Source organism: Medicago truncatula, chromosome 2 (assembly GCF_003473485.1).
Source record: "Medicago truncatula cultivar Jemalong A17 chromosome 2, MtrunA17r5.0-ANR, whole genome shotgun sequence".
NCBI classification, from domain to species: domain Eukaryota; kingdom Viridiplantae; phylum Streptophyta; class Magnoliopsida; order Fabales; family Fabaceae; genus Medicago; species Medicago truncatula.
This window is the reverse complement of record NC_053043.1, coordinates 11510875-11535620: the sequence shown is the minus strand read 5'-3', so window position 1 is coordinate 11535620 and position 24746 is coordinate 11510875. Positions and strand designations below refer to the sequence as shown.

Genomic DNA, 24746 nt, shown 5'->3' with positions numbered 1-24746 from the left:
ATTGAATTTTCATAATATAGGTATTTGATTGAATTTTCATAATATACGTAGTTGTGAAGTATTTTATAAGCATCTTTATGTATTTGTGAAGTATCATCTAAGTATTTGCTAAAATATTTTTAAAAAATTAAAATAATTAATTCCAACACTCCATGGGCATATCTGTGGAGTATCCATATTTGAATCCGATATGGATGCGTCTCATGGAGTATTCGGGCTTCATATGATTTAATTTATGACTATTATTTTTCTCACCCTATCTACTTCTCACGCGCCATATAATTTTTATAAAATACCCATGAGATTTCAGATTATAAAATCTGAACACAGTTTGGATCTGTTCGGATCATACAATCCGAAATATGTTTATATATAATCAGCAATTAGAATCTCTTCCATTTTAGCAGTTTTGAATTTTGCTTTTAAAAAACATGTCAAATAAAATCATAAAAATACCACAAAAAAATTCTAAAAATCAAAATTAAATTAATGAAATTTTTTTTTTTCGAATTTTTATGAGATAAGAAAAATTGGTCTAAACGATGGAATTTTAAATTTTGAGGGACGGAGTCTCGTAAGAAGTCCCTTCTATGGGAATTTTGATCCTTGATTTTTTTTCTTTTAATTTTCTGGGGAAGTATCGCAGCAATCTGATCAAGTATTGCAAAAACCAGATTTTTGATAAGAACGACTAAAAATGATCTAAAATAAAAGGATGGGGAAGATTAATATGATCCTTAAACTTGTTATCCATTTTACAAAAATACTCATAGCCTATTTGGATGTGCGGTAAAAGTGTCTTTCTCTCGTCCCAGGGTAACTTGGCCGTGGTTTTAACAAGTTACAAATTGTAACTTCTTGGCAAATGTGGTACTCCACCGCTAAAACAAACACTGCATCAGAAGTTATGCTGGTAGAGTTAATATTATATAATCCGAACTATTTTTCTATTGAAAAAGGATGTTTAGGGGTGTCCTGATTCTATAATCCGAAAAAGCAAGGAACGCGCTCTTTTTGTTAAGTTTTCGGATTTAAAGAATCTAAATTGGTGAAAAAGTCATTTTTTTTTCACTCCATAACAGATAAAAAACTCAATTCAAATTATAAAATCCGAAATCACATAGACATTTTCCTACAAAAATAGGACGCACGAGAAATAGTTTGAGTGAGAAAGTAATAGTTTTAATTTTTTATATATAACATAAGATTAGTCATTAGTGTAAAGAGTTTATTTTTTTGAGAGAAGTGTAAAGAGTTTATATGTGGTTCATGAGCTGGTTTTATTATTGAACCGGTATAACTAAGAACCCGGGTTAATCGTTATCTTGTGTATAATTTTTTACTAGACCGACATTGGTTTATCTATATAAAAATCAGAAATTAAAAATTAACAAAAATCTCAGAACCCGAACGAAACACACTGAAGATTGAAAAGTCTCAAAGGAAAATCAAAATCGCAAATAAACCCTAAATCGCGTCACCGTCATCTTCAACCACGCGCCACTGATCCTCACTGCACCGTCCTCCGCCGTTCACAAGTAATATTTCTTCAACCAATTTGTTTCTATTAATTCTTATTTTAATCGACGTTAATTATCGATTCCATAAATTAGGGTTTCGTTTTTTTGATTTTTTGAAATTGATTTTTGTTGCAGAACCATGGCGGCTCTGAAGGAACTCCTTCCAGAACCAAAATCATCCACAACAACATACTATGATCATAGCAACGATCCATGGTTTAAGCAAAGATTCACTGCAACGGAAGAGGAGAAATCCGCTGCAATCGCACCCAAAATTGTACCACCGTATCTGAAACGATCTGGTTTTGTTCCACGAAAGGTTGAGGATTTTGGAGAAGGTGGAGCTTTCCCGGAGATCCATGTGGCACAGTATCCGCTTGATATGGGAAGGAATAAGAATTCGAAGCCGGGTTCGAAGATTCTTCCGGTTACGGTTGATGCTCATGGTAATGTTGCTTATGATGCTATTGTGAAGCAGAATGAGAATGCTAAGAAGATTGTTTATACCCAGCATAAGGATTTGATACCGAAGATTTTGAAGAATGATGGAGATGATGAAATGGAGGATGGTGAGGACGAGGATGCTCAGCGTGAGATTGATGAGACTATGGAGGAAACAAAGGCGGCGCTTGAGAAGATTGTGAACGTGAGGCTTAGTGCTGCGCAGCCGAAGAATGTTCCGAAGCATAATTCGGATTCTAAGTATATAAAGTATAAGCCTTCGCAGCAGAATGCGGCTTTTAATTCTGGTGCGAGGGAGAGGGTTATTAGGATGGTTGAGATGCCTGTGGATCCACTTGAGCCTCCAAAATTTAAGCATAAGAGGGTTCCTAAGGCTTCGGGTTCACCTCCTGTGCCTGTGATGCATTCACCTCCGAGGCCTGTTACTGTGAAAGATCAGCAGGATTGGAAGATACCACCTTGTATTTCGAATTGGAAGAATCCTAAGGGTTATACTATTCCTCTTGATAAGCGGTTGGCTGCTGATGGGAGAGGGCTTCAAGAGGTTCAGATTAATGATAATTTTGCTAAGCTTTCTGAGGCTTTGTATGTCGCAGAGCAGAAGGCTAGAGAAGCTGTAGCTATGAGGTCTAAGGTGCAGAAGGAGATGCTTTTGAAGGAGAAAGAAAGGAAGGAACAGGAGTTGAGGGCTTTGGCTCAGAAAGCACGCTCAGAGAGAATTGGTGTGGCTCCTCCGGCTGCTGCTGTTCCCGTTGTTTCGGAAAAGAGTGGTGTGGATGATGGTGATATGAGAGTTGATTATGACCACAGGGGGGATAGAGGGGATAGAGACAGGGAAAGGGAAAGGGAAAAGAACTATCCCAAGGAGAGTCGGGAAGAAAAAGAGGAGCGGCTGGGACGTGAGAAGATTCGTATGGAAAGGAGAAAGGAGAGGGAGAAGGAGAGAAGGATAGAAGCTAAGGATGCTGCCATGGGAAAGAAGAGCAAGATTACTAGAGATAGGGATCGTGATATAAGTGAGAAAGTTGCTCTTGGTATGGCTTCCACCAAGCAAGGGACAGAGGTCATGTATGATGAGAGGCTATTCAACCAGGATAAAGGAATGTCTTCTGGATTTGCCACTGATGATCAGTATAATGTGTATGATAAAGGCTTGTTCAATGCACAGCCAACACTTTCCACCCTGTACAGGCCGAAGAAGGATGTTGATAATGAAGCTTATGGAGGTGCAGACGAGCAGCTGGAGAAGATTATGAAGACTGATCGCTTTAAGCCTGACAAATCATTTACAGGGACTTCTGAAAGGGCACCTCCTAGGGATAGGCCGGTTGAGTTTGAGAGCGAAGAAGCTGATCCATTTGGTCTTGATCAGTTCTTGACAGAGGTCAAGAAGGGTAAGAAGGCCATGGAAAATGTAGGTGGGGGAGGAACTATGAGAGCTAGTGCCGGATCTTCAATGCGAGATAGTTCTGATGGAGGTTCTGGCAGGACTCGCATTGGATTTGAAAGAGGGCGTTAAGTGGATCAGTGTTGAAGGCTAATTGTTATCATGCTTAGGTTGGCATGTCTTTAAGTGGATTGTAAGGATAACGTGGTTGAGTTATTTATCTTACTTTTTCTTGCCCCAAGCCTATGGACCACCTTATAAGTGGTGAAATGTACTTGTATTTTGTTTTGAAACCTTTTTATGTTATTTATCTTTCCATGGAGTTATATTCAGTGAAATGCAATGTTCAAATTTTAAAGTAGATCTCCACTATTTGAATGAAATGTATTTGGCTGTTACAATGTACTCCATGATATATCTAGTTTTTTCATGCCTGATTACCGGATAATACATTTGCTTTCTGCCATTGCTGTTTGGTTTATGCCATTAATGGACTGTTATGGCTGGTAATGAGGATATTGACTACAGCTGTTGAGACTAGAGTGGAACTGTTGGCTTTCTGTTTTCATGTTATACTAATCGATGGTTCTCTACTAGAATGAAATGTAATCGATAGCTTTAAATTTATTTAACGAGTTATCAATTTTTTCAATACTTTATAATCCATTTGATTGCTTGTTATTGCTGTTTGAGTTATGCTATTGAAGGAGAAATTGTCAATTGAGGTGTAAAACAGTGTTTAATCATTACCTGACCCAAGGATTCAAGTGGATGTGTATTTTTTTTTTTTTTTGAACTAAGTGGTTGTGTTTTTTGATTTGATAGAACTGTGTATTAGTAACCCCTCCATAGGACAACATTTGATGCCCACAAAAAAGGATGGGGAACAATATTATTTTTAGTAGTTCTTGACAACTATGTTGAACTAACTTCTCTAGATTTGTGCACATGAAGGCTCAACCCCATCTGCTGTATATCGTGGTTTTACTACTTTATAGTCTTGGGAAAATTATATCAGACCATCATGATTGTAATGTGTGGAGTGTAGCCTGCACTAGAATTGAAAATTACATTAGATCATCTTTGCATACCATTTTCATCCAAGCTTCCTGTCAGATGGTACAGGCATATGATTTTTTGTGACATATTTCTATATTGTATAAAATTGGCTGATTAGGGTGTGCTAAATTGTAAAAAAATGCTTGGTGCTTAGGAAGTTGCTATTAATTCTAGTCATGTGTTTCAAAAGGTGGTGGATAATCCTGTCAATTACTTCTGTAGTGAGTTAATTTTTTCCAGTCCTGCTATTTTTTGAGGTAGTTTTCGTAAAGTCTAACAAATTTGTAAATTGTTCTAGCGCGAGGTTTAACTAATAGCCTGATGTAGAACTTATTGTGAACTGTGTTTTACTAAATTACAGAATGAGTCCTTGCATCTTCTCTGTGATTGCTCTTTCTCAAGCTTTTGATGTTTTCACTAGATTAATTAAGCTTCAGCTACCCAGTCTGTCAGTTGATTCTCATTCTCTGGTGTAAGCATTTGTTCTTTAACCGTCATCAGATTTGTATTGTTTTCTTCTAGTCACTCCATGAGTTTTCTGTGTTGAAATGGTTCTTTTGATTATCGATGCTGGAGTTGCCAGTTCCGAAAGTGTTATGCCGAATGATACGGTAAAGACTGATGAAACTGGGGACACAAATAAGGAATGAACCTCAAAGAAGAGCAAGAAGAACTAGCATGTGGAAAAGCCTCCTAGCAAGTCACAAGTTAAGAAAATGATTTCTGTTTTACTTCTGAAAACATCCATCATTGCTATTCTCTTGTTTTGCGGGGTGCCTTCTATGTGGTAATTTCCAAAACATCCCTATCATTCATTTCAAATTCATAATTAATACATTTTTGAACTTCAGGTTAATACTTAATACGTTCTCGAACCATTTGATTTTCAGATTATCTTATTATTTTTCTAATACATCATTTTTTTATTTAACTCAAATGTATTTCATAATTGTTAATTTGCAATTTACTTTTGCTTTTAGATAAAGTTTTGGTTGCTTGTTAAAACTAAGCTGGTCATACTCAATTAGGTATATAATGTCTTTTATTGATCTTTTGTTTTTGTCTTTCTGAACTGAACAACGTTCAACAAGGCATCTTCATGCTCCAATGTGTATGTCAATAAATAAAGTCTTTCTTGATGTTCACTGTGACCTAATTATCTTGATCTCACCTGTAAGTTTAGTATATGGGTAGCAGCAGAAGCTTAATCAGCTCCTTCTATTGTTTTAACATCACGTTCACATGATGGACTTCATGTTTTTAATTATTTTTGAGAGGCTTATCCTTATCCTTGGTTGAGCCATAACACAGAATGTCATAAATCTTCTTTTCATGGTATTTCCATGTTTTTCTACTAAAACATTTGAATTTGCTTCTATACACACTTTTTATCTGTGTTGTAACTCTTTGGAATGAACTATCAGTGTCTTTTTTTCTGACAAGTTCAACATACTGATTAATGATCTTCTATCTAAAAAAGGTTGTGTATAATAAGCTCTGATGGTTAGCTTGCATGATTTTCTGTACTAATTCTGAAATTCATGTTTTAATTTTTTCTTCTGCTATGTACAAAATGTGATGTGATGTGAGTTGCCACTGAGGCTGCCGATGATGAAATTTCACTATTCTGTCTTTTTCAATAGTTTGAGATCATGGATTGTGAAGTGCAATTGAGACTAGAGATGGTTTACTTGGGCATAATCCATATCTTGTAAACAAAATATGGTTCTATGAACATTTTGGTTCTTTCTCATTATATAATCTTCTTTTCCAAACTGAACTCATTATCCAGTTCAGTGCACTAGGTTCTATTGACCCGAATTGTCAGTGTATTCATAACCAATCTGAAGCTTGGTTCCATTTCTTCTTGGGCTGCGATGATTTCCCAGCACCGATTGATCTGAAGCAAACACCATTAGCTAATAATGATTCAATAGCAAATAATTTAGATGAGCATTGGAAGAGCTCATACTGTATCACTTTTTTTTATTAAGTATTCATTTGGGATTTTAGTATCTCTAAGAAACTTTGAGACTCATTTATTTTATGCTTTGATGGATTTGGGATTTTATGAACACACAGATCGAAAACAACAAAGTGGCACTGCTTAACCTATTTCAGAGCTTTTTAGCTTGTGTTATGGCTTTTGTTAAAGGGTTAAATATGTTTTTGGTCCCTACATTTTACGCGATTTTGAGAATAGTCCCTACATTTCAATAAATGTTTTTAAAATCCCTACATTTTTCCTCCGTTAGCGTAAATAGTCCCTGTTGTCAAATTTCTAACGTGATGTCAATGTTGGTGGTTCAATCTCGCCGGAAAACGGCGGGGAACTTCACCACGGTCTTTCTCCGCAACGTCGTAGATGCGGATCGCCGGTGTTCGTGACATTTCCAGTGAAATATGTTGGTTTAGATGGAAAGATTTGGAGGCCGAAAGCGATGATGTTATCGTTGAAAGTGTTTGCTGTTGCGGGTGTGGAAGGTGTTGTGGTGGAGATTTGGTGGGGTGGGTTTGAACTTGTTATGATGGCTTGTGTTTCATCAATATGACACTGAAGGCAGGGACCAATTGCACCAACGAAAGAAAAATGTAGGGATTTTTAAAACATTTATTGAAATGTAGGGATTATTCTCAAAATCGCGTAAAATGTAGGGACCAAAAACATATTTAACCCTTTGTTAAATAATCTAAAACACAGTCGGAATGTAAGATCAGACAGCTCAAAAATACAACTCCTTGATTGCATAACTACATATAATCCATTTTCATAGTACTACACTTAGCATCAAGAATCATTCAATTTCAATCCAATGAAAATCTTGCCTGGAAGATCCTTCATACTATCTTTGCATCCTCCTCTGATTTCACCTTAGCTTCTTCTTTAGCCAATTCAAGTGCTTGAATCAAACTTTTCAAATAAACTTGTGCATCCTTAGAAGAAGTCTTTGGCATCAAATGCTCAGCAACATCAGCTGGAGTGATTTTAATTTCCTTCAACAATTCACATATTGTGCCAAACAAATAATGTGACTCAATATTAAGATAGTTCTTAGCCAACAACTTGAATGCCTCAAATCCACAATATGACAACTCTATGTGCTTATCCATTCTACCTTTCCTAACCAATGCAGGATCCAATTTCTCCACATAATTTGTTGTGAAAACTATAAGTCTTTCACCACCACAAGCAGACCATAGTCCATCAATGAAATTCAATAGCCCAGAAAGTGTTACTTGACTATTTTTTCCATCTTTTTCTTCCACATTTTCACCTTGTGTTTGTCTTGGATCTTTCTCTTCCTCTTCCTTTTTCTTCCTCCTTTGACCAGTCAAATCAAGTGAACAATCTATATCTTCAATCACAATTATAGATTTACTTGATATCTCAATCAAAAGCTTCCTCAATGCAGTGTTATCCTTCACAGCAGTCAATTCAAGGTCATAAAGATCATAACTTAACAGATTAGCCATAGCACCAATCATTGTTGACTTTCCAGTCCCTGGAGGACCATAAAGTAAATAACCTCTTTTCCATGCCCTTCCAATTCTTGCATAGAATTCACCAGCTTTACTAAATGTAATGAGATCATCAATTATCATTTCCTTCTTCTCTAAATCCATAGCTAATGTTTCAAATGTTGATGGATGCTCAAATACAACATGGCTCCAATGAGATCCACTATTAGTATAAAGTTTCCTTTGTCTATTTTTCACTTGAATTGCTTTACCTTCTTTTAGTACATGGCTAAGATATTTCCCTAAAATCACATCTCTATTGTGTTTATGGAAAGTGAGTTTATAGTACCTTTTTTCATCTATGTTTTGATGAAGTGAAATTGAATTTGAGTTGGATGCTTTTTTGCCACTGGCCCACCAAAGTTTCATTCCATTGAATTCATCACATATTTCTTCTTTATCATCCATGCTAAGAATAAGGGATTGATTATTCTTGGCTATGTCACCTTTGAGTCTCTTTGCTTGTGTAGATGCTTTGGAGCTAAGGTAATTCTCTATGGAAGAATAAGCTTCACTTCTCATGAGTCTCTCACCAGTGAACTCATGAAATGTGATTTGAATATAAGGGTAGATAAAAGTGACCAATCTTTGAGAGTATTTATCAATTAAGTTCCTAAGTTGATAAGGAAAATATTGTTGAAAAATAGCCCAAATAAACATCAAGGAAGCAATTATGGATCCTATTTGAGCAAACATTTCAGTATTCTTTTTAGCATACATGGTGTGGATATAGAAATGGTTTTCTAGCTTTGTCTTATACAAAGATGAAAGATATGTGATGATGTCTAAGAAAACTTTTCTATTTATCCTATGTGAATAATCTTGTGTGGCTATTATGCAATAACGTTGATTGGTATTTTTGTCTATATATCTTTACAAGTTGGCAAAGAAAGTAGAAGCCAAATTCTATTTATTAGTCTCAAATCAGATAAGAAAATGCGAGGAAGGTTATTTGGGGGGCAGGTATCATGAATCATGACTTTATATTTATTATTATACACGTTTTTTTTTTTTTTTTTTGTGTTAGTCCTCATAGAAGTTGAAAAGTCACCAGACAAGATGAAATCAAACACGGTTTTTTTTGTCTATTGTAAAGAAAATGGTGCTTTTTTACGTGTCATTCATTTGTTTTATCGTCATGTTAAGTTGAGCCCGATATACAAATGATATTTTTTTTCTTCATTTAAACCAGTTACAAACCCGTGCGAAATAACGTATTCGATAAAAAAATTCTTCGAAAAAAGAGATGTTAAAACGACGGAACATTGTGATTCATCATAAAATATGTATGGGTTGATTAAGAAAGCAAATAATCAGTTTATAAGATTAGGAATTGACATAATATTTAAGATGAAAACAATTGAAACCAATAAAGGAACCAATGATGTGTGAATTATGATTACATATTATCCAAAATTATAAAAAAGAGTGTTTTGTTATGGAGTTACCAAAAAAGAATTGATACTCATATTTACATCAAATGAAATCAAGCAAAGAAGTAGAAACAGTGAGTGAAGATAATCTAGTCTAGGGTTAGAGTTAAGGTGATCTGTTGAAAGTGGGGATCATGAACACCAAATCTTTATTTGGGAACGACTTGAACGTGCATATTTTTAGGTGGCTTTTCTAGATAAAAAATTAACTTATCACCTACCTCTAACATATGTTCTCGGCATAAATTGAACCACTGCCCACCTAAATATTTTTCATAGCTTGCTCTATCGGCGGTAATGAGGTGACAATTATACTGTCTCGGTGTCTGGTCATCAATGAGAGTGATTGTTTTGCGCTTTCCTTTCAGAATTGTTCTTGACACCTCGTTTGGGAAATGCTAAAGAGGGAAATAACTTCAATATTAGTCTAATGCATATTAACATGGATAAGATGTATGCGAATATAGTTACATATATTTTATAAAATAAAGGTAGCATAACTGATTTTAAGCTAAAGAAAATGTACCATGGGTGTGTTTGGTAAAAACAAGCTATAAGCTAGCTGATAGCTGAAAAGCTAGCTTATAGCTGATGGCTGATAGCTGAAAAGTTAGCTTATTAAAATTAAAAGTGTTTGGTAAAATTAACTGTTGAAGTGGTTGATAAATATAAAATGACATAAAAGGACATGCTTGTTTAATTTTTTTAATATCATATATATAATTTTTATTACTTAACACATTTATTTTTAAATATTTAAATATTTTTCAAATTATTTTCATCTCCAAAATGATAAATGTATTTATGAATTCAATCGCGTTTTTTATTTAACAATTTCGATTTTTTTATAAATTTAATTTAACTAAGCTTTCTTCAATAAATTAAATTTTTTATAAATTATATATTATATAAATTATGAGCAAGATAAAAAAAAACTAAAAAGTGAAGAAGAAAATTTAAAAAGCCATGCCCTAATTTGGTAAACGTGGGTAGCACACGGAAGAACATGGGTAGTTTTTTCTATTATAAAAAAATAAAATAAAATTAAGAAAAGGTTAAAATTGGAAGAAAGTATAAAAAGCAACAAGCTAGAAGTTCAAAAGTTACTCGGATTAACTTCTTAAAAAACGCTATAAGTTAGTGAAAAAAGCTTTTTACTAAACACATCGTATTCTATCAAAACAAGGTTATAAGCTAGTCCAGCAAGCTATAAGCTAGCTTATTTGTGTTACTAAACACAACCCATAACTTCTAATTTATCTTCCTATTATCTTCCTATAAAGTCTAGATAAATGCATGCATGTACATTATATGTAACCCGTTGACCAATTAACATTGTTGAAACAAATGAAAATTAAGCATCACTTCCGCATGTGCATATATAGCTAGCACCATCTGACATTGATGTCTTCGAACATTTGGTGCAACTCTCATAATACAATCCAAACTGGTTAGGATTGAATTTATTTGTTTTCCAAATAGTGATGCAGTATATATCATAACACAAATTATGCACATGAAATAAGGAATAACACAATATGTATTTTTAATTTGTGCGTAAAAAGACTCAAAGCATGTTTGTGAATAAAAAAAACAGACATTGACTAAGTTTATAAATTCAGCAATTGGCCTAACCTGGGACAGTTTGGAAAAATCGTTGTACGAAGTACGTTGAGAAGAAGTCGAACTCAGACACTTAAGTTCTAATTGAAGCTTTGACTCTGAGCTTGAGAAGTGTTAAGGTCACGACATCTACAATTTTACTTTTAATTAAAATCAAAATTTTATAAAAATAATCATTCGCATTATGCAACGCCAATTTTATTTTACGCATTAGCGTATAAAAAAACAGACACACATAAAGTATTACTCTAAACGCTAATATGTGTGTGTATATTTGTGAGGTTGAAGAAAGAAAATAAAAATATTTGGTATCATTAAATGATAGCGTGAATAAAAATATTTGTGACGTTGTTATGATTAAATGATATTTAAATTAAATATATAAGTGATAAAAATATAATAAAATTCTTTTGAAAAAAAGGTAATAAAATTAAATGGAACCTCCTTAAAAAAAAAAAAATTAAATGGAACGATTAAAAAAATGGAAAAAAAAACCGGGTCAAACGGTATCTTAATCTCCCACAACGGCAGTGTAGAAGCAACTGAATTTGGGAGAAAAAAATTGAAAAGTTTTTAAAAATATAAAAATTGAAAAATAGTTAAAAAAATCAGTGAGGTAGCACTCAACCAAGCAACATTAAAAAAAATATATGCATCAGCGTAAAAAAAACACAGACAGACATAAAATATTACTCTAAACGTTAATGTGTGTGTAAATATTTGCGATGTTGAAGAAAGGAAATAAAAATATTTGGTATCATTAATGACAGTGTGAATAAAAATATTTGTGAGGTTGTGATGATTAAACAATATTGAAATTAAAACAATTGATATTGTGTTTGACCTAACTTCTCCTTAAAAATGTAGAGAAGTTGGAAAAAAAAGTCGGGTCAAACGATACCTTAATCTCCCACAACGATAATGTAGAAGCAACTGAATTTGGGTGAAAAAATTGAAAAATATTTGAAAAGTTATTAAAAATTAGAAAGAAAAAAAAAATTGGTGGGGGCAAAATGGGAAATATGCCATAAAAATGATGAGGTGGCACCAACCACATCCCACCAATTAGGAAAATTTATAAATGCCCCTCACATGGGCAAAATGGTAAAATCATAGGGTATAATATTTAATTTATAGTAAGTAGAAGAAGAATGAATTGCCTGGAGGGGGTTACGATCATCTCCATTTATAATTTTTTTTATTTGTTTGATTTAGAGAGGTAAACAAGGTTTTAAATAATGATCGCGTTAAGGTTGTCACGATTTCGGCTGTTATGGATGTTGTGTCACAGATTGCGTTCATTGCGGTGTGAATTAATCACAACAATCCACGAATATTATTAAATCATTTATTCTATCATATAATGTATAATAACTTAAATTGAACTATTATTTTATGGGAGCAATGGTTAAGGAAACCAAAAGTAACATGTTTGCATTGGTTTCAACAACATTTTGACATTTAAAAAGTTAAATTTTTATTGTTCAAAAAAAAAAGTTAAATTTATCATTTTTCACCATTTTTCAATGTTATATTTCTATTTGATTACTTACTATAATGAAGTTGATGATTGATGATGTATGATTTGAACAGTTTGTGATTCCTTTCACTAACGCTTCATTTTAGTAAAATAACAAAATGTGCTCTCATTTCTCATTTCTCTAAATTACATTTAAAAGCACAGGACAATTTGTTATATTTGTTTTTGAAACCAAATAACAATCGTGTGTGCCCACATTTTTGTTATAGATAATGAGGTCCTTCAATTTTTGTTATAAATTTTTGGTTGTATAACAAGAAGGAATGTATCAAATCCTTCAAAGACTTTGATCCATATCATCCAAATAAATAAGAACAATTGACCGTTAAAAAAAATTGAAAGTTGAATTAAACCTCAGTTACTTACCATAAACTTAGATGTAAATCCCTTGAAGAGGAACTCCTTCCATTACTATAATAATGGAACTATTACCTATTAATTTTACCATCAAAGTGATAAATCATTAAATCTAAAAAATTCCTTATGATTTTTAACTAAGCTATGTACTACGCAAAATATTATGAATGTGTTATACTTATACTGAACATGATAATGAAAAAGTAGTCGTATTTTTGTTAACAGGGAAAAACAGAAGTGGTCTTTAAGAGCTTTTCAGAACTTTTGATAACAAAAATTAGTCGTATTATAAGAACTTTTGATAACAAAAATTATTAAACATGCATGTCCCATATAAGTGGCTCAGCTGGTGAGCTAAGGGTGGCCGGAAGGAAGTCCAAAGTTCGAACTCTAAAAAATTAACATAATTACTAACTTAAATGAATACTTAGACGGAAAAAAGGGCAAACAATCATTTTGGCCTTTAATTGAGTTACCCATGAGATTTGTTATCATTGCTAGAGCTGGATAATTAATCGGACAACTTGTTACATCAGTTAAGAATCAAAAGGATGTGGATAATTTTACACTCGTTTGTCACAGTTTGGAATCAACATAAGAACCATGAATATAATCTTAAACAAATACAAGTATTGCACCATGTGAAATATCTTTATCATGGGAACTTAAAGCATTTTAAGAGAAAATAAAGATTAATTGCACTTTCTATTTTATAAAACTCATAAAAATAGTCCCCTGTTTTAAGATTGAACGTTTTGATCCTTATGTTTTTACATTTGTTGCAATTTTGGTTTCCAACCGTATCTTTTTCTTAGTGTTGGATTTAAACACAAAATATTATTAACAAGACCAAAATTCACTTTTTTTTTTGTTGTAAAGGTCACCAATTTTAGGAAAAAAATATGGATTGTGATCAAAATTGCAATTGTGAAAATAGAAGACCAACAAATTTGATCCAAAAACTTGGATTTATTTTTGCGGGTGTAATAGAACAGAGATTAAAAGTACAATTAAACAACAAAAATAAACTACATAAATGATCATTAGTTATGTGTGAGAATTTCTCTCGTAATAAACAAAAGAGAAAAGATAGGTGGTATATCAGCTTAGACAAGTTTTAAATCAATTTGGTAAAAAAAAGTTTTACATCAATTTCAAATAAAAATTAAACATTTAAAGTTATTTTTAAAAAGTAGTTGTAAAATAATCATACATGATAATATGGCGCTTCACTATTGAACAAAAATTTTATATCTATTATATTCTAAATAAAAAAGATAAACTTATGATATTTGAAGTTTGATTGAATCCTACCCATCATCATTCGATCACTTCTTTATATTTAATTATTTTAAAATAAATTTAAATTTAGAACTGATTTTGTTCCAACCAAATTTTAGGGTACAAAATAATTTACCAATAAAAAATCAGTCGATCAACTCTATTTGTTCCATCTTTCAAAAAAAAAAAAAAAACTCAATTTGTTCCACTCAAACATCAACAACAACACAATTTTTATTAGGAAAGAACTCGACAAAGGACCTCTCATCTCTACTACCATTAGGGTAGAAGAAAAACAAAGCAGCAACAACAATAAAAAAACTGGGCCACGATATCAACTTAACTTAAGCTCACTCATGCAAACTAAACAACAAATAAATAAAGATAAGATAGCAACAAAATTGAGGGGAGTGAATACCTAAATGCATGAAGCTGGTTTATATAGGAAAGAAAGAGACCATCAAGGTTATGGCGGTCCAATTTAAATGTAGAAAAATGCCAAATTCTGTTTAGATTACTGAGAAACAACAAAAAAATGTACCATTGCTTCAGGGAGGAGTTGTTGGTGATCTTGTACTATTTCTTGTGTTGGCAAAAGCAAAAAAATGAAACACAAAAACAGATATTTTTTTAATGGAAAATATAAATAATTTTTTTGTCCCTATTGAATGAAATAGAGAATTATCACCCAAGAAAAAAGAAGGAAAAAATTGACTATGTTGTTTGATGATAAAGAAGCTAAGTCAGTTTGGGAAAATACTTTTATATAATATTTACATTTTAAATTTATGATAAATAAAGAAGAAAAAACATATAACTTATTGAGTAGTGATATATGTACATCCATTTGGTACAACTTTGTTGACAACTTTAATTTGTTCTCTTTTCATTGGTCCAAAACAATAGAGAGAGAAAAAGGAAGAGGGAGAATAAGAATATAATATGAGTATGAGAGAGAAAGTTGTCAAAAAATTGTAATGAAATGGTTGTACAAATATCATTTCTCTAACTTATTCCATGTTTGTTATTTTACGTTTGTATTTTCGTTGTTCTATAAACCGGTAACTCTTCTAGATAACCGTAAAGGTTAATCCTTTAAGCTGGTAAGATCACAATAAACAACATTTCCCTCACCATACATCTCTTCTTGTAAAAAAGTATATCCCAAGAATAAGCAATTCATTTGATTGACACACAAGATATTGTGTTGTTTAAAAGCAATTCAAAATCCGGTATATCTCAAGAGTAGTGTTGTATAGTGCGAAAGTTACCATCATGATACTCACACAAATGCTTACATGTTATTTTTATAAAGAAAAATGCTAAAGCGCACAACAAGATGTGTCGTGTAAATCCCACGAAATAGTTAGCTTCTCTCTTTGCATATTATTTTTATTAAAAAAAATGATTGTGTTTCTTTTTTATACTAACTGTAACATTGTTAGTCCTTTGAAATAACATTTTACATGAAATTGTAACTAGTAATCAACTCTCCAATGGTGACTTTGAAAGTTCCTAAAAAAAATGGTGGCTTTGAAAGTAATTTGACATAAAAATGCTCTAATGGAGTAAAAAGAGTAACCAACCATGGCGGTGCCTTTCCAAATGTTCTCGCCGCCGACGGCGACGTCGGAACTGGTAAACATGTTGAAACAAGTCGCCTGCCAGAGACATATTGTTGGTGGTGATTCTGCAGTGGTTGGCAACCTGTGGCAGCAACCAATTCTGGTGTTATGATGGTGGTTGGGGCGACAATGATCAAGACAACGGCGGAGACGGTGCTTGCGGCTTTTATGAAGGTGCTGGCCAAGAGACGTGTAAACACAGATGTGTTGAAAGCTTGTTCGTGTGGGTTCGTGCGGTTTTTTTATCGTGCGATATAGCAACGCTCTTTTATAAAAGATTAGTCAAACTTTCAACTCCAATTTAACGAAAAACACGAAGGTAAAAGCACAACATTAGGAAATAATATTTTATTTTCTTTTCAAAAAGTCGTTGTTCCAAACAAGCAACATTTTTCATATTTTAAATCGCGCATCTGCTTCATTCACGTCATCTGTGATTAAAAACAATGTGTCACCGTAAATTTAAATTTGAGAGGTCTTGGATACGATGAATCAAAATAGGAATATTTCCATTAAGTTTACAGCTTCTTGTTACCGTGTCAATAAACAATTTAGAGTCATTTTCTACTATGAGATGTGTCTACCCTTATCTTATCGCCATCTGCATTCATGTTTACATTCCCCATATTTCAATATGAAGGGCATCACAAAATCATTAAACAAGTAAGGAAGAAGTTCACTAATCTCATTAAGAGAACACAATTAAATAGCGTTTGTATTCATCTTATTTTTCCATCAATACCAGTACCAACATTGTTAGCATTAAGTTTTCAAGATTGAGCACCAAAAATATTGTCCAAATGAACAAAGATATGTGATTCTAGTTTGTTCATTCTTTTTCTGTCTCATTTTACTATGGACATGTTTGTCATTACTATTAAATGTTCATCTAAAATTCAAGTGCAAACTGCAGATAAAGAAACTCATACATAGTAAAAACCAAAAAGTAAACATAAATAGGATACGTTTACTAATTATCACTTTATTATATTGTATTTCAACTTTTTGCATTCTTCTAGTCTTAGGATATGGATAATATGGTTGAGTCATCAATCAAAAGATGAAGTTTATCACTTCACATACATTTATAGATAATTTGGGTTTCCAAATTGTTGTTTTTGTATCTTTTCTTTGAGGTTTATCTTTGTCTAATTAGTAATCTTTTTCCTTTTATAATTTTTTTTGAACAAGCACAAATTTTTATTTTACTTGTGAATTTTTTTTTATTACAGTGTTTATTAATAAACTAAGTAAACATTTCAATCACAAATCCTAGCTTAATTGATAAAAACGTCAAAATTATTAGATCAAACATCTTGAAAGAAGTTCGAACTACAATCCCTCATTCATACGTGTGAGTTTCAATGGTTATTATCATTATTTTATCTATCAAAAAACACAATTTTATACTAAAAAGTAAACATTAAATACTAAAAAAATTAGTAATGCAAACCAACTCATCATCATCATCTTATACTGAAAAACTCAAGAATTGTGCAGAAAGAAGATAGCTATGAAGATTTGCAGGTTGAGATCTCTGTTTTCTTCTATAGCCAAATGCAATTCTCAAGCCATCTCACCGTCACCATCTTCAGCAGCACACAGTTTCTCTTCAATCAATCATCACTTGCAGGTTTCTACTCTCTAGTGTGATCATTTGCCTTAACATGCATTTTTTTATAATTTCTTCTTTTGTCTTAAAACATGCAAAGTTAGAATCTTTCATGCATATTCTTAACTGGGTACTTAACATTATTTATAGAATTTATCATGTTAATTAGATCATATTAATTGGTGTTCTGTGTTTATCTCATTGTGATTGGTTTTGCCTCTATAAGCTAAAATTTTACTGTTTTTATTTCTTTTGATTGTGTTGAAACATCATTAACTGTTTGTTCATAGGTTCTGCTACAATTTTTGTACACTATAAACATGTGAATTTGTTGTTTGTTTTGTAAATTTATTATACTTTTGTTATCTTAGCTGATACTATCTATGATGCACTACATACAGAATGTTGGATTCATTGGCCTTGGAAACATGGGATCCCGAATGGCGAATAATTTAATCAAAGCTGGATTCAAACTTACAGTTCATGACAAGTAAGTAATAATGTTTTAAACCTCTTCTTCAACCATATGATTAGGTTGTTTTATTTTTTGTTAATTTTGGAAGAATGTATACGGTGTTATGTTGCACCAAACCAATACTTGTGATTACACTGAATTATGTTATTTTCTCATAATTTTATCGATTTTGACGTGTCAGTGTTGTGTGTCCGTGTCTGTGATCTTACTTCATATTATGGGGTTAATGCTGCACCGACATTTTAGATTGACAATGTGTCCAATGTCTGACTCTGACGCGTGTGATTACATTCAATTACTATTTTTTTTTTAATTTAAAAATAATAATAATAATAATAATAATAATAAAAAATACCTGGAAACGTCCAGGGGATAAAACTTAATTCTGTACTTTGTTATGTGATCCTTAAAGCAAAAATAGTTATATAGAATAAGCACAGTCACTTCCACCACTGGTGCTCGACACATTGGACACTTTTTTCTACTATCAAGCAATTGATTTGCACATTTTGAACATGTGCACATGTGCCCACATCTGTACAACAAACAATCAATATTGCCTTTGCAGCATATACAGCAAAGCCCTTTCGTCACACATTCCCATTTAGATTCGTCTGGTGAAACATGGTCATGTACTCCTGATGAACCAGTTGAGCGATTAAGGACTGCAGAGAATTCTTGTCTTATTGAGCGTTGCAACTCAAGCTGCATATCCATACAAGCCTCTAGCATTCTCTGCATATTATTCATCCTTTGTTGTAGCCTAACCATGTCAATTCTCAAGTCACTAATATTATCCCAGTCATCAGCTAAAGGAAAGCGGTTGTGTCCTGCAAATGAATTCACAGTTCCTCGGCGCTGATTGTTTATGCCATTCTGCTGAGTCCAATTGTCATGACGTGTGTGTCGATCCCATAGAGGCAGAGGGGGAGGAGGTGGTGGTAAAGGCAGGTTAAGTGAATTATTGACAATGTCCTCCGTATCAACAATCTGATCCCTTCTCTGCTGCTCCAGGTCTTGTTCTGTTGAGGATGAAGACGGGGTTGTTTCTTGCAGCTCCTCCCACTCAACATGAGCATGACCTTGCCTTTCAACATATGATTGTATCAGCTGGTCAAGACTTTCACGAAAACTGCTGCGTAGGAGGTTTGAGACACTTCTCCTACTTAGCAGCTCCCTGAGTTCAACACTGTACACGTTGTCGTCTTCTGGAAAATAGAATCCATGAATTCTACCAACAGGAGCTGCTCCATTATCAGAAGGTCCTCCCAACCAAATTTCCACAGCTTCTTGAAAGCTGCCATCTTCTTGCCACACTTCAGAGGCTGCTACCTGCTTTGCAGATGAGAATTTTCTCCATCATCATTTCCCAAGATGTTTTGGGGCCATTCATTTGATGTGCTACTGAGCTGATTATCATCCACACTTTCCTGAGTACTATCTCTCCACTCAACGTTAGTTTGATGCCAGTCACTTCCTTCATTTTCAATAATAATTTCTTCATGTTGCTCTCTTTCTAGAGCAACAGATTCAACCAAGTCTACATTATCAATGATATTGCCCTCCACGCGATTGTTGTGATTTGATAAATTGCTTCGTTCACCGGTTATATCACCCTGCAGAGACTCCTCGGTATGTATATCACTTGGTTCTTGTTCTTGTTCTTGTATATTGATATGCTCTCGAACTTCAATTTGCAAGCTTTGTTGGGTAAGGTTGTTACCGGTATCTTCGGATGGCATTGTGTCAACATTTTGTGCAGTGCCATCTTTTCTTTCAACACTGATATTAGAAGACGACTCACAAATTCTTTTTTTTGAACAAACGACTCACAAATTCTTGTTTCTTCTTCATGAGCACATGACATCCCAAGTCTATCACATCCCTTATTATTAGGCTTTGATTGTTCGGAATTTACAGAGGCTACTACTTGTGAACTTGTAGCTCCAGTTTGTTCAATTCTATTGACATCAATATCACTCTCAGATGAGGTATCAGATAGGTTGCTTGCTGCTTGACCATAACCTAAATTATCCTTTCTAAAAGAAAATCCTTCCCTTAGACATGATACAGTCTGTTTTTGTCTCAGTAAGCCTAATTCACTTTCTGCAATGGAAGTGGACCGGTTATTATCAATGGGTCTATCATTTCTCAAAAACCTGCCTCTAAGCAAGGCCTGAATGCGATTGCGATGAGGAAAATGAGATACAGCCCGACGTTCCAACAATTCCTGAACCTCTCTTTGCCTCTCCATCTCAGCCTTCTTAACCATATCAAGCAAAACCTGCCGACCACGTAATTTACGGATTCTTCTTCGTGATATATGCTCACTTTGGCCTTCATTCTGATTGACAACCAATCCATCCCGAACACATTCAATCTGGTTACCAAATTCGGCAGGTTGTTCTTCCCTATTTTCCCCAACAGAAACACCTCACAGCCGGCTACTGGTCTCTACCCATTCCCTTACGACACTAACTCTTTCCTGGTCAGTTCCCCCAAGCAATTCACCCCTCGAACTACTATTCCCTCGACTAATATTTGATGCACGACCCTAGAACCACCGTTACTCATCCATCCCCTGAAAATTTTCCTCACTCTTTCCCTCCCAACCTCTCCAATATCATAAGAGTTTTCACGATTAAAACTGTTCAACTCCTCCTGATCCTGTTCATATTGAGACCCATTCTGACTTTGCGACTGTGACCATGTTTCAGATTCATTCTCACCTAAACCTGCATCTTCCTGTGATGCGTCTACAACCAACCCATCACTCCTTTGTTGAACTAATACTTCATCCGATCTTCCTTGAACTTGTCTCACCATGTGCTCATCTTCAATCTCTCACCACATTTGCAAAAGTGAAGATGACCGTCCACCTCTATCTTCTTGCCTCCGTGGCGACCGAGAATGAGACTCCCTCAGGAAATTAGTCTCCAACACAGCTGCATTGTGCACTCCAGCAACAGCCATTTCTAATTCCCTAACAAGTACATTCAATTACTATTATTTTCTTTCTTTAAATAATTATCATTGTCTGTGTTTGTGTGTCTGTGTTTCGTATTGTTAATTGAATTTGTAAAATATTGGCAGAAACTATGATGTTCTCGAGATGTTCTCTCAGATGGGGGTTCCTACAATGAAAACACCATATGAAGTTTCAGAAGCAAGTGATATTGTAATTACAATGTTACCTTCTTCTGCCCATGTGAGTACATTCATTTCAGTGCCATTTCCTTTTCATTCAATACATCGCATTCATTTGTTTGTAGATTCAGTTTCCTCTGTAGTTCTGCAACTACTCATTCTTTGAACTATGCTACCAATTTTCAGTTAACTATAGCTATGATATGATTTTTTATTTCCCCGATTCAAATCATTGACTAAGAAACAAAAATCTTAGATTGCAAGTTTGAATGAATTTTCCTACTGCTCCCAATGCTATTATATGACTAAATTCTGATACCAAAATAACATCCTTTTTAATTTAAGTAGGTAATTGATGTTTACACTGGACCAGATGGTTTGCTTCATGGTGGGAAACGCATAAGGCCATGGTTATTGATAGATTCATCCACTATTGATCCACAAACATCAAGAAATCTTTCTGCTACAATATCTAATTATATTCTAAGGGAAAGGCAAGGTAACATAAAATGAAATTTCGTCCAAGTAAACTGCATTTAACTTGAATAGCATGTGTGAATTCATTATTCTTTCTAGTTCCATAGAATGTATATCATATTCATTAGCAAGTAATTTGCCGTTTGTGAGAATTCCTTGACAATTTATAAGAATGTCTTTTCACTTGTGTATAGTGTGCTGAATTAATTACTCCTTTAAATGCTGCGGTGCTGAATGATTATACGCTGACGCTGTGTAGGTGATTGGGAAAAGCCTGTCAAGTTGGATGCTCCTGTATCTGGAAGTATAATTGCGGCAGAAGCTGGGACACTTACTTTCATGGTATTGCTTCTGTTTTATTCCAACACACATAATAACAATACAATTTTGGTACTAGTTGTAGGTTGAAAGACCGAGCATTTGATCCATGAAACTAGAAGAATACTAATCTTTCCGGTTCTTGTTGGATTTTTTGAATTGAAATATTTTTGGAAAATCAATGGTCAGTGACATCAAAATGGCCCTCAAATGATTTTTGTGGTCTATGAATGATATCGATATAATCCTGGTTCACAGAAACTTTTGGAATATTTTGATATAAAAATTATATTGGACGACCAAATTGGTGAAATAGTCTTTCAAGGACCAAATTGGTACTCCTAAGACCAAAATGGGGGTGCTTACTGTAATATTTGGTATAGTTTTCTCAATTAGATATTCAATTTTAATGCAAACCATTCCACAATATTATTAGTAATGCATTAAAAATCATGATCAATTAGTTAACAAAGGCGGTGATGAACGACCTTGCATGATAATTAGGTAACATTGATATAACAGTTGCAGCAAAGTTCTGGATTTTTGGCATAATAATTTGTATTAAACAAGATATGGAATTTCCCCAGGTTGGTGGCTCAGAGGAAGCATTTCTCACCGCAAAATCTTTATTCCTTTCAATGGGTAAAAGTACAATATATTGTGGCGAAGCAGGGAGTGGTTCTGTAAGTAACAGAGTTCAAATTGGATAGAACTATTAGTACTCTTGGTTACTTATATACTGTAAGTCATTTTACTTATATTGTCTTTGGTTTTTGTTATTAGGCAGCAAAGATCTGTAATAATCTGGCTTTGGCTGTGAGCATGCTGGGAATATCAGAAGCCCTTGCTCTAGGCCAATCCCTTGGTGTTGCTGCAAGTACCTTGACAGAGATATTTAACTGCTCCAGCGCTCGCTGTTGGAGTAGGTATGCAGCTCTTTTCTCTCTCTCAATTCAACATGACAATTAGCTGCAGGACTATTGTGTATTTGTCTGCATTTATTTTATAGGCAAATGTCTGTACGTTAGTAGTTATGTTAGTTTCCAGGGTTTGAACCATGTATTTCCTGCTTAAAACTCTTTTGGTCTGCATCTTTAATAATATATATTGTAGCAAAAGTTGTTAGAAGTATGAGTTTTCCCTAATTCAGTAGAAAGTACCATATAGTGCAAAATGCCGAAAGGTTGAAGAACTGTATTTGGAACAAAAAACTAGTTGCATAGAGAGCTTCCACTACAAGTGACCTTTCCAAAAGAGTTTTTTAATCATTTCTGATTTATTAGTGTTCTCAAAATTGTCTTGTAATATTTTTTCAAGCCACTTTTGTTTTTCCTTGTTAACAAAAATACAAATTTTTTAGCATTGTTTTCGGTATAACATTCATAATATTTTGCATACATAACATATTTTGCATGTGTAGCATAGCTAACAATCTTAAGGAACTTTTTAGATTTAATGTTTTAGTACTTTGATGGTCAAATTAATATATTATAGTTGCATTATTATAGTGATGCTTACAACCCAGTTCCTGGACTGATGGAAGGGGTACCTTCTTCAAAGGATTATAACGGAGGATTTGCATCCAAGCTTATGGTAACTGAGATTTAACTCAAATTAATAGATTATAGTTGCATTGTTTTAGTGCTTTGATTTGCCCACTGTGTTGTAGTAATTTATTTCAGATTTTCTGATTCATGCTAGTGCCATGAGGAATTTCAAAATCAAATTTAAGTTGGTACTGTTAGTTTTCTTCGATGAAATTCATGTAATCTTTATTGAAGAGAAATGATAGATCTCAATATGAAATAATGTCACTGTGAGCGTGCTTTCTGCTCTATCTTATTGAGCTAAAAACCTTTGTACTTCAAGAAATTCTTTACTTAATGCACAATTATTTTTTTGGCAGCATTTTGCAATCTCCAATATTAATGATGTAGTCTTTTGCTGCTTCTCTCTTTTACTTTTACTATTTTCATTTTGGTCCTTGTGATTTGTTGTACATTTCTTGTGAGCCTTTATATTTAGTTCTTTGAAACTGTGTTGGGTTTCAGTACAAACACTTCAAATTGAAGGCATGCCTAAGTTTATGACATTGACACGTGTGGTTACATGTAATCACTTCTAATTTCTAAAGCTATTACTGATTTCAACATGTCAGTGTTGATTTTTATATAGCTTACAAAACACAGGGTAAGGGTTTATTTTTTTTCAAATGAAAAGACATGTTTGTACATCAAACTATGAAGACTATTGCGATTACTTTTTTCTTCTAGTTATTAACTTTATTGTTTGAATGTGTACCTCAGGCCAAAGACTTGAACCTAGCAGTAGAATCAGCTAAGCTGGCTGGATGTAAATACCCACTAACATCTCAAGCTCAAAAAATGTAAATTTCTATCCGTTGTGAGAACTATGCTGCTAAGTCTCTTGATTTTAATCCGTTGTGAGAACTATGCTGCTAAGTTGTAAGGACTTTTCTAATAGCAACTTATCATAAAACTTGGATGTCCTAAATTTGTTTACCAATGGAATTTGTTTTGTACAGATATACTGAGCTCTGCAATGGTGGCCATGATGCGAAAGACTTTTCATGTGCTTTTCGTCATTTTTACTCAGGAATGGACGAGCCTCTAGACAACTAATTATACAGACCCGTGCCTACTGTAATTATTTTCCTTGTGTGTCAAAACAAACGATTGAGTTCAATGAAATTGAAAAACACTTTGTTCCTATTTTTCTTTTGCAATTACAAGTAACTTCTGAATAGCCTTTTTTATTTTTTTATTTTTTTTGAATAAGCAAATTTTGTTCTCAACAAGCTTGTGTAAGACACAAAACCCGCGGATGAAAACCAAAAACAGATGTACAAACACGGCACCGTATATATGCGGATCACCTTATGAACACCAAA

At 33.7% G+C, this 24746-nt stretch overlaps 3 protein-coding genes across 4 annotated transcripts; 2 read left to right on the top strand and 1 right to left on the bottom strand.

Moving 5' to 3' along the window:
• Positions 1 to 1376: 1376 nt before the first annotated feature.
• LOC11415940 (SNW/SKI-interacting protein) lies at positions 1377 to 3817 on the top strand. Its single transcript, XM_003594499.4, has 2 exons — positions 1377 to 1538; positions 1656 to 3817. The coding sequence occupies exon 2, from the start codon at positions 1660 to 1662 to the stop codon at positions 3499 to 3501; it is 1842 nt and encodes a 613-aa protein (XP_003594547.1). The 5' UTR covers positions 1377 to 1538; positions 1656 to 1659; the 3' UTR covers positions 3502 to 3817.
• A 3278-nt stretch (positions 3818 to 7095) lies between these two features.
• LOC11407637 (AAA-ATPase ASD, mitochondrial) lies at positions 7096 to 8792 on the bottom strand. Its single transcript, XM_003594496.4, has one exon. It carries the CDS (start codon positions 8665 to 8667, stop codon positions 7267 to 7269), a length of 1401 nt encoding a protein of 466 aa, XP_003594544.1. The 5' UTR covers positions 8668 to 8792; the 3' UTR covers positions 7096 to 7266.
• Positions 8793 to 16947: 8155 nt separating this feature from the next.
• LOC11408758 (probable 3-hydroxyisobutyrate dehydrogenase, mitochondrial) lies at positions 16948 to 24601 on the top strand. Of its 2 annotated transcripts, XM_024777542.2 has the most exons (11): positions 16948 to 17160; positions 17307 to 17439; positions 17820 to 17908; positions 20987 to 21101; positions 21389 to 21539; positions 21777 to 21859; positions 22423 to 22518; positions 22619 to 22761; positions 23344 to 23428; positions 24142 to 24221; positions 24381 to 24567. In XM_024777542.2, exons 2-11 carry the CDS (start codon positions 17320 to 17322, stop codon positions 24475 to 24477), a joined length of 1059 nt encoding a protein of 352 aa, XP_024633310.1. In that variant the 5' UTR covers positions 16948 to 17160; positions 17307 to 17319; the 3' UTR covers positions 24478 to 24567. The 2 variants fall into 2 exon arrangements, 1 of the variants encoding a protein (XP_024633310.1); XR_003009645.2 differs by lacking the exon at positions 16948 to 17160 and having other exon boundaries at positions 17212 to 17439; positions 24142 to 24300; positions 24381 to 24601.
• Positions 24602 to 24746: the final 145 nt, after the last annotated feature.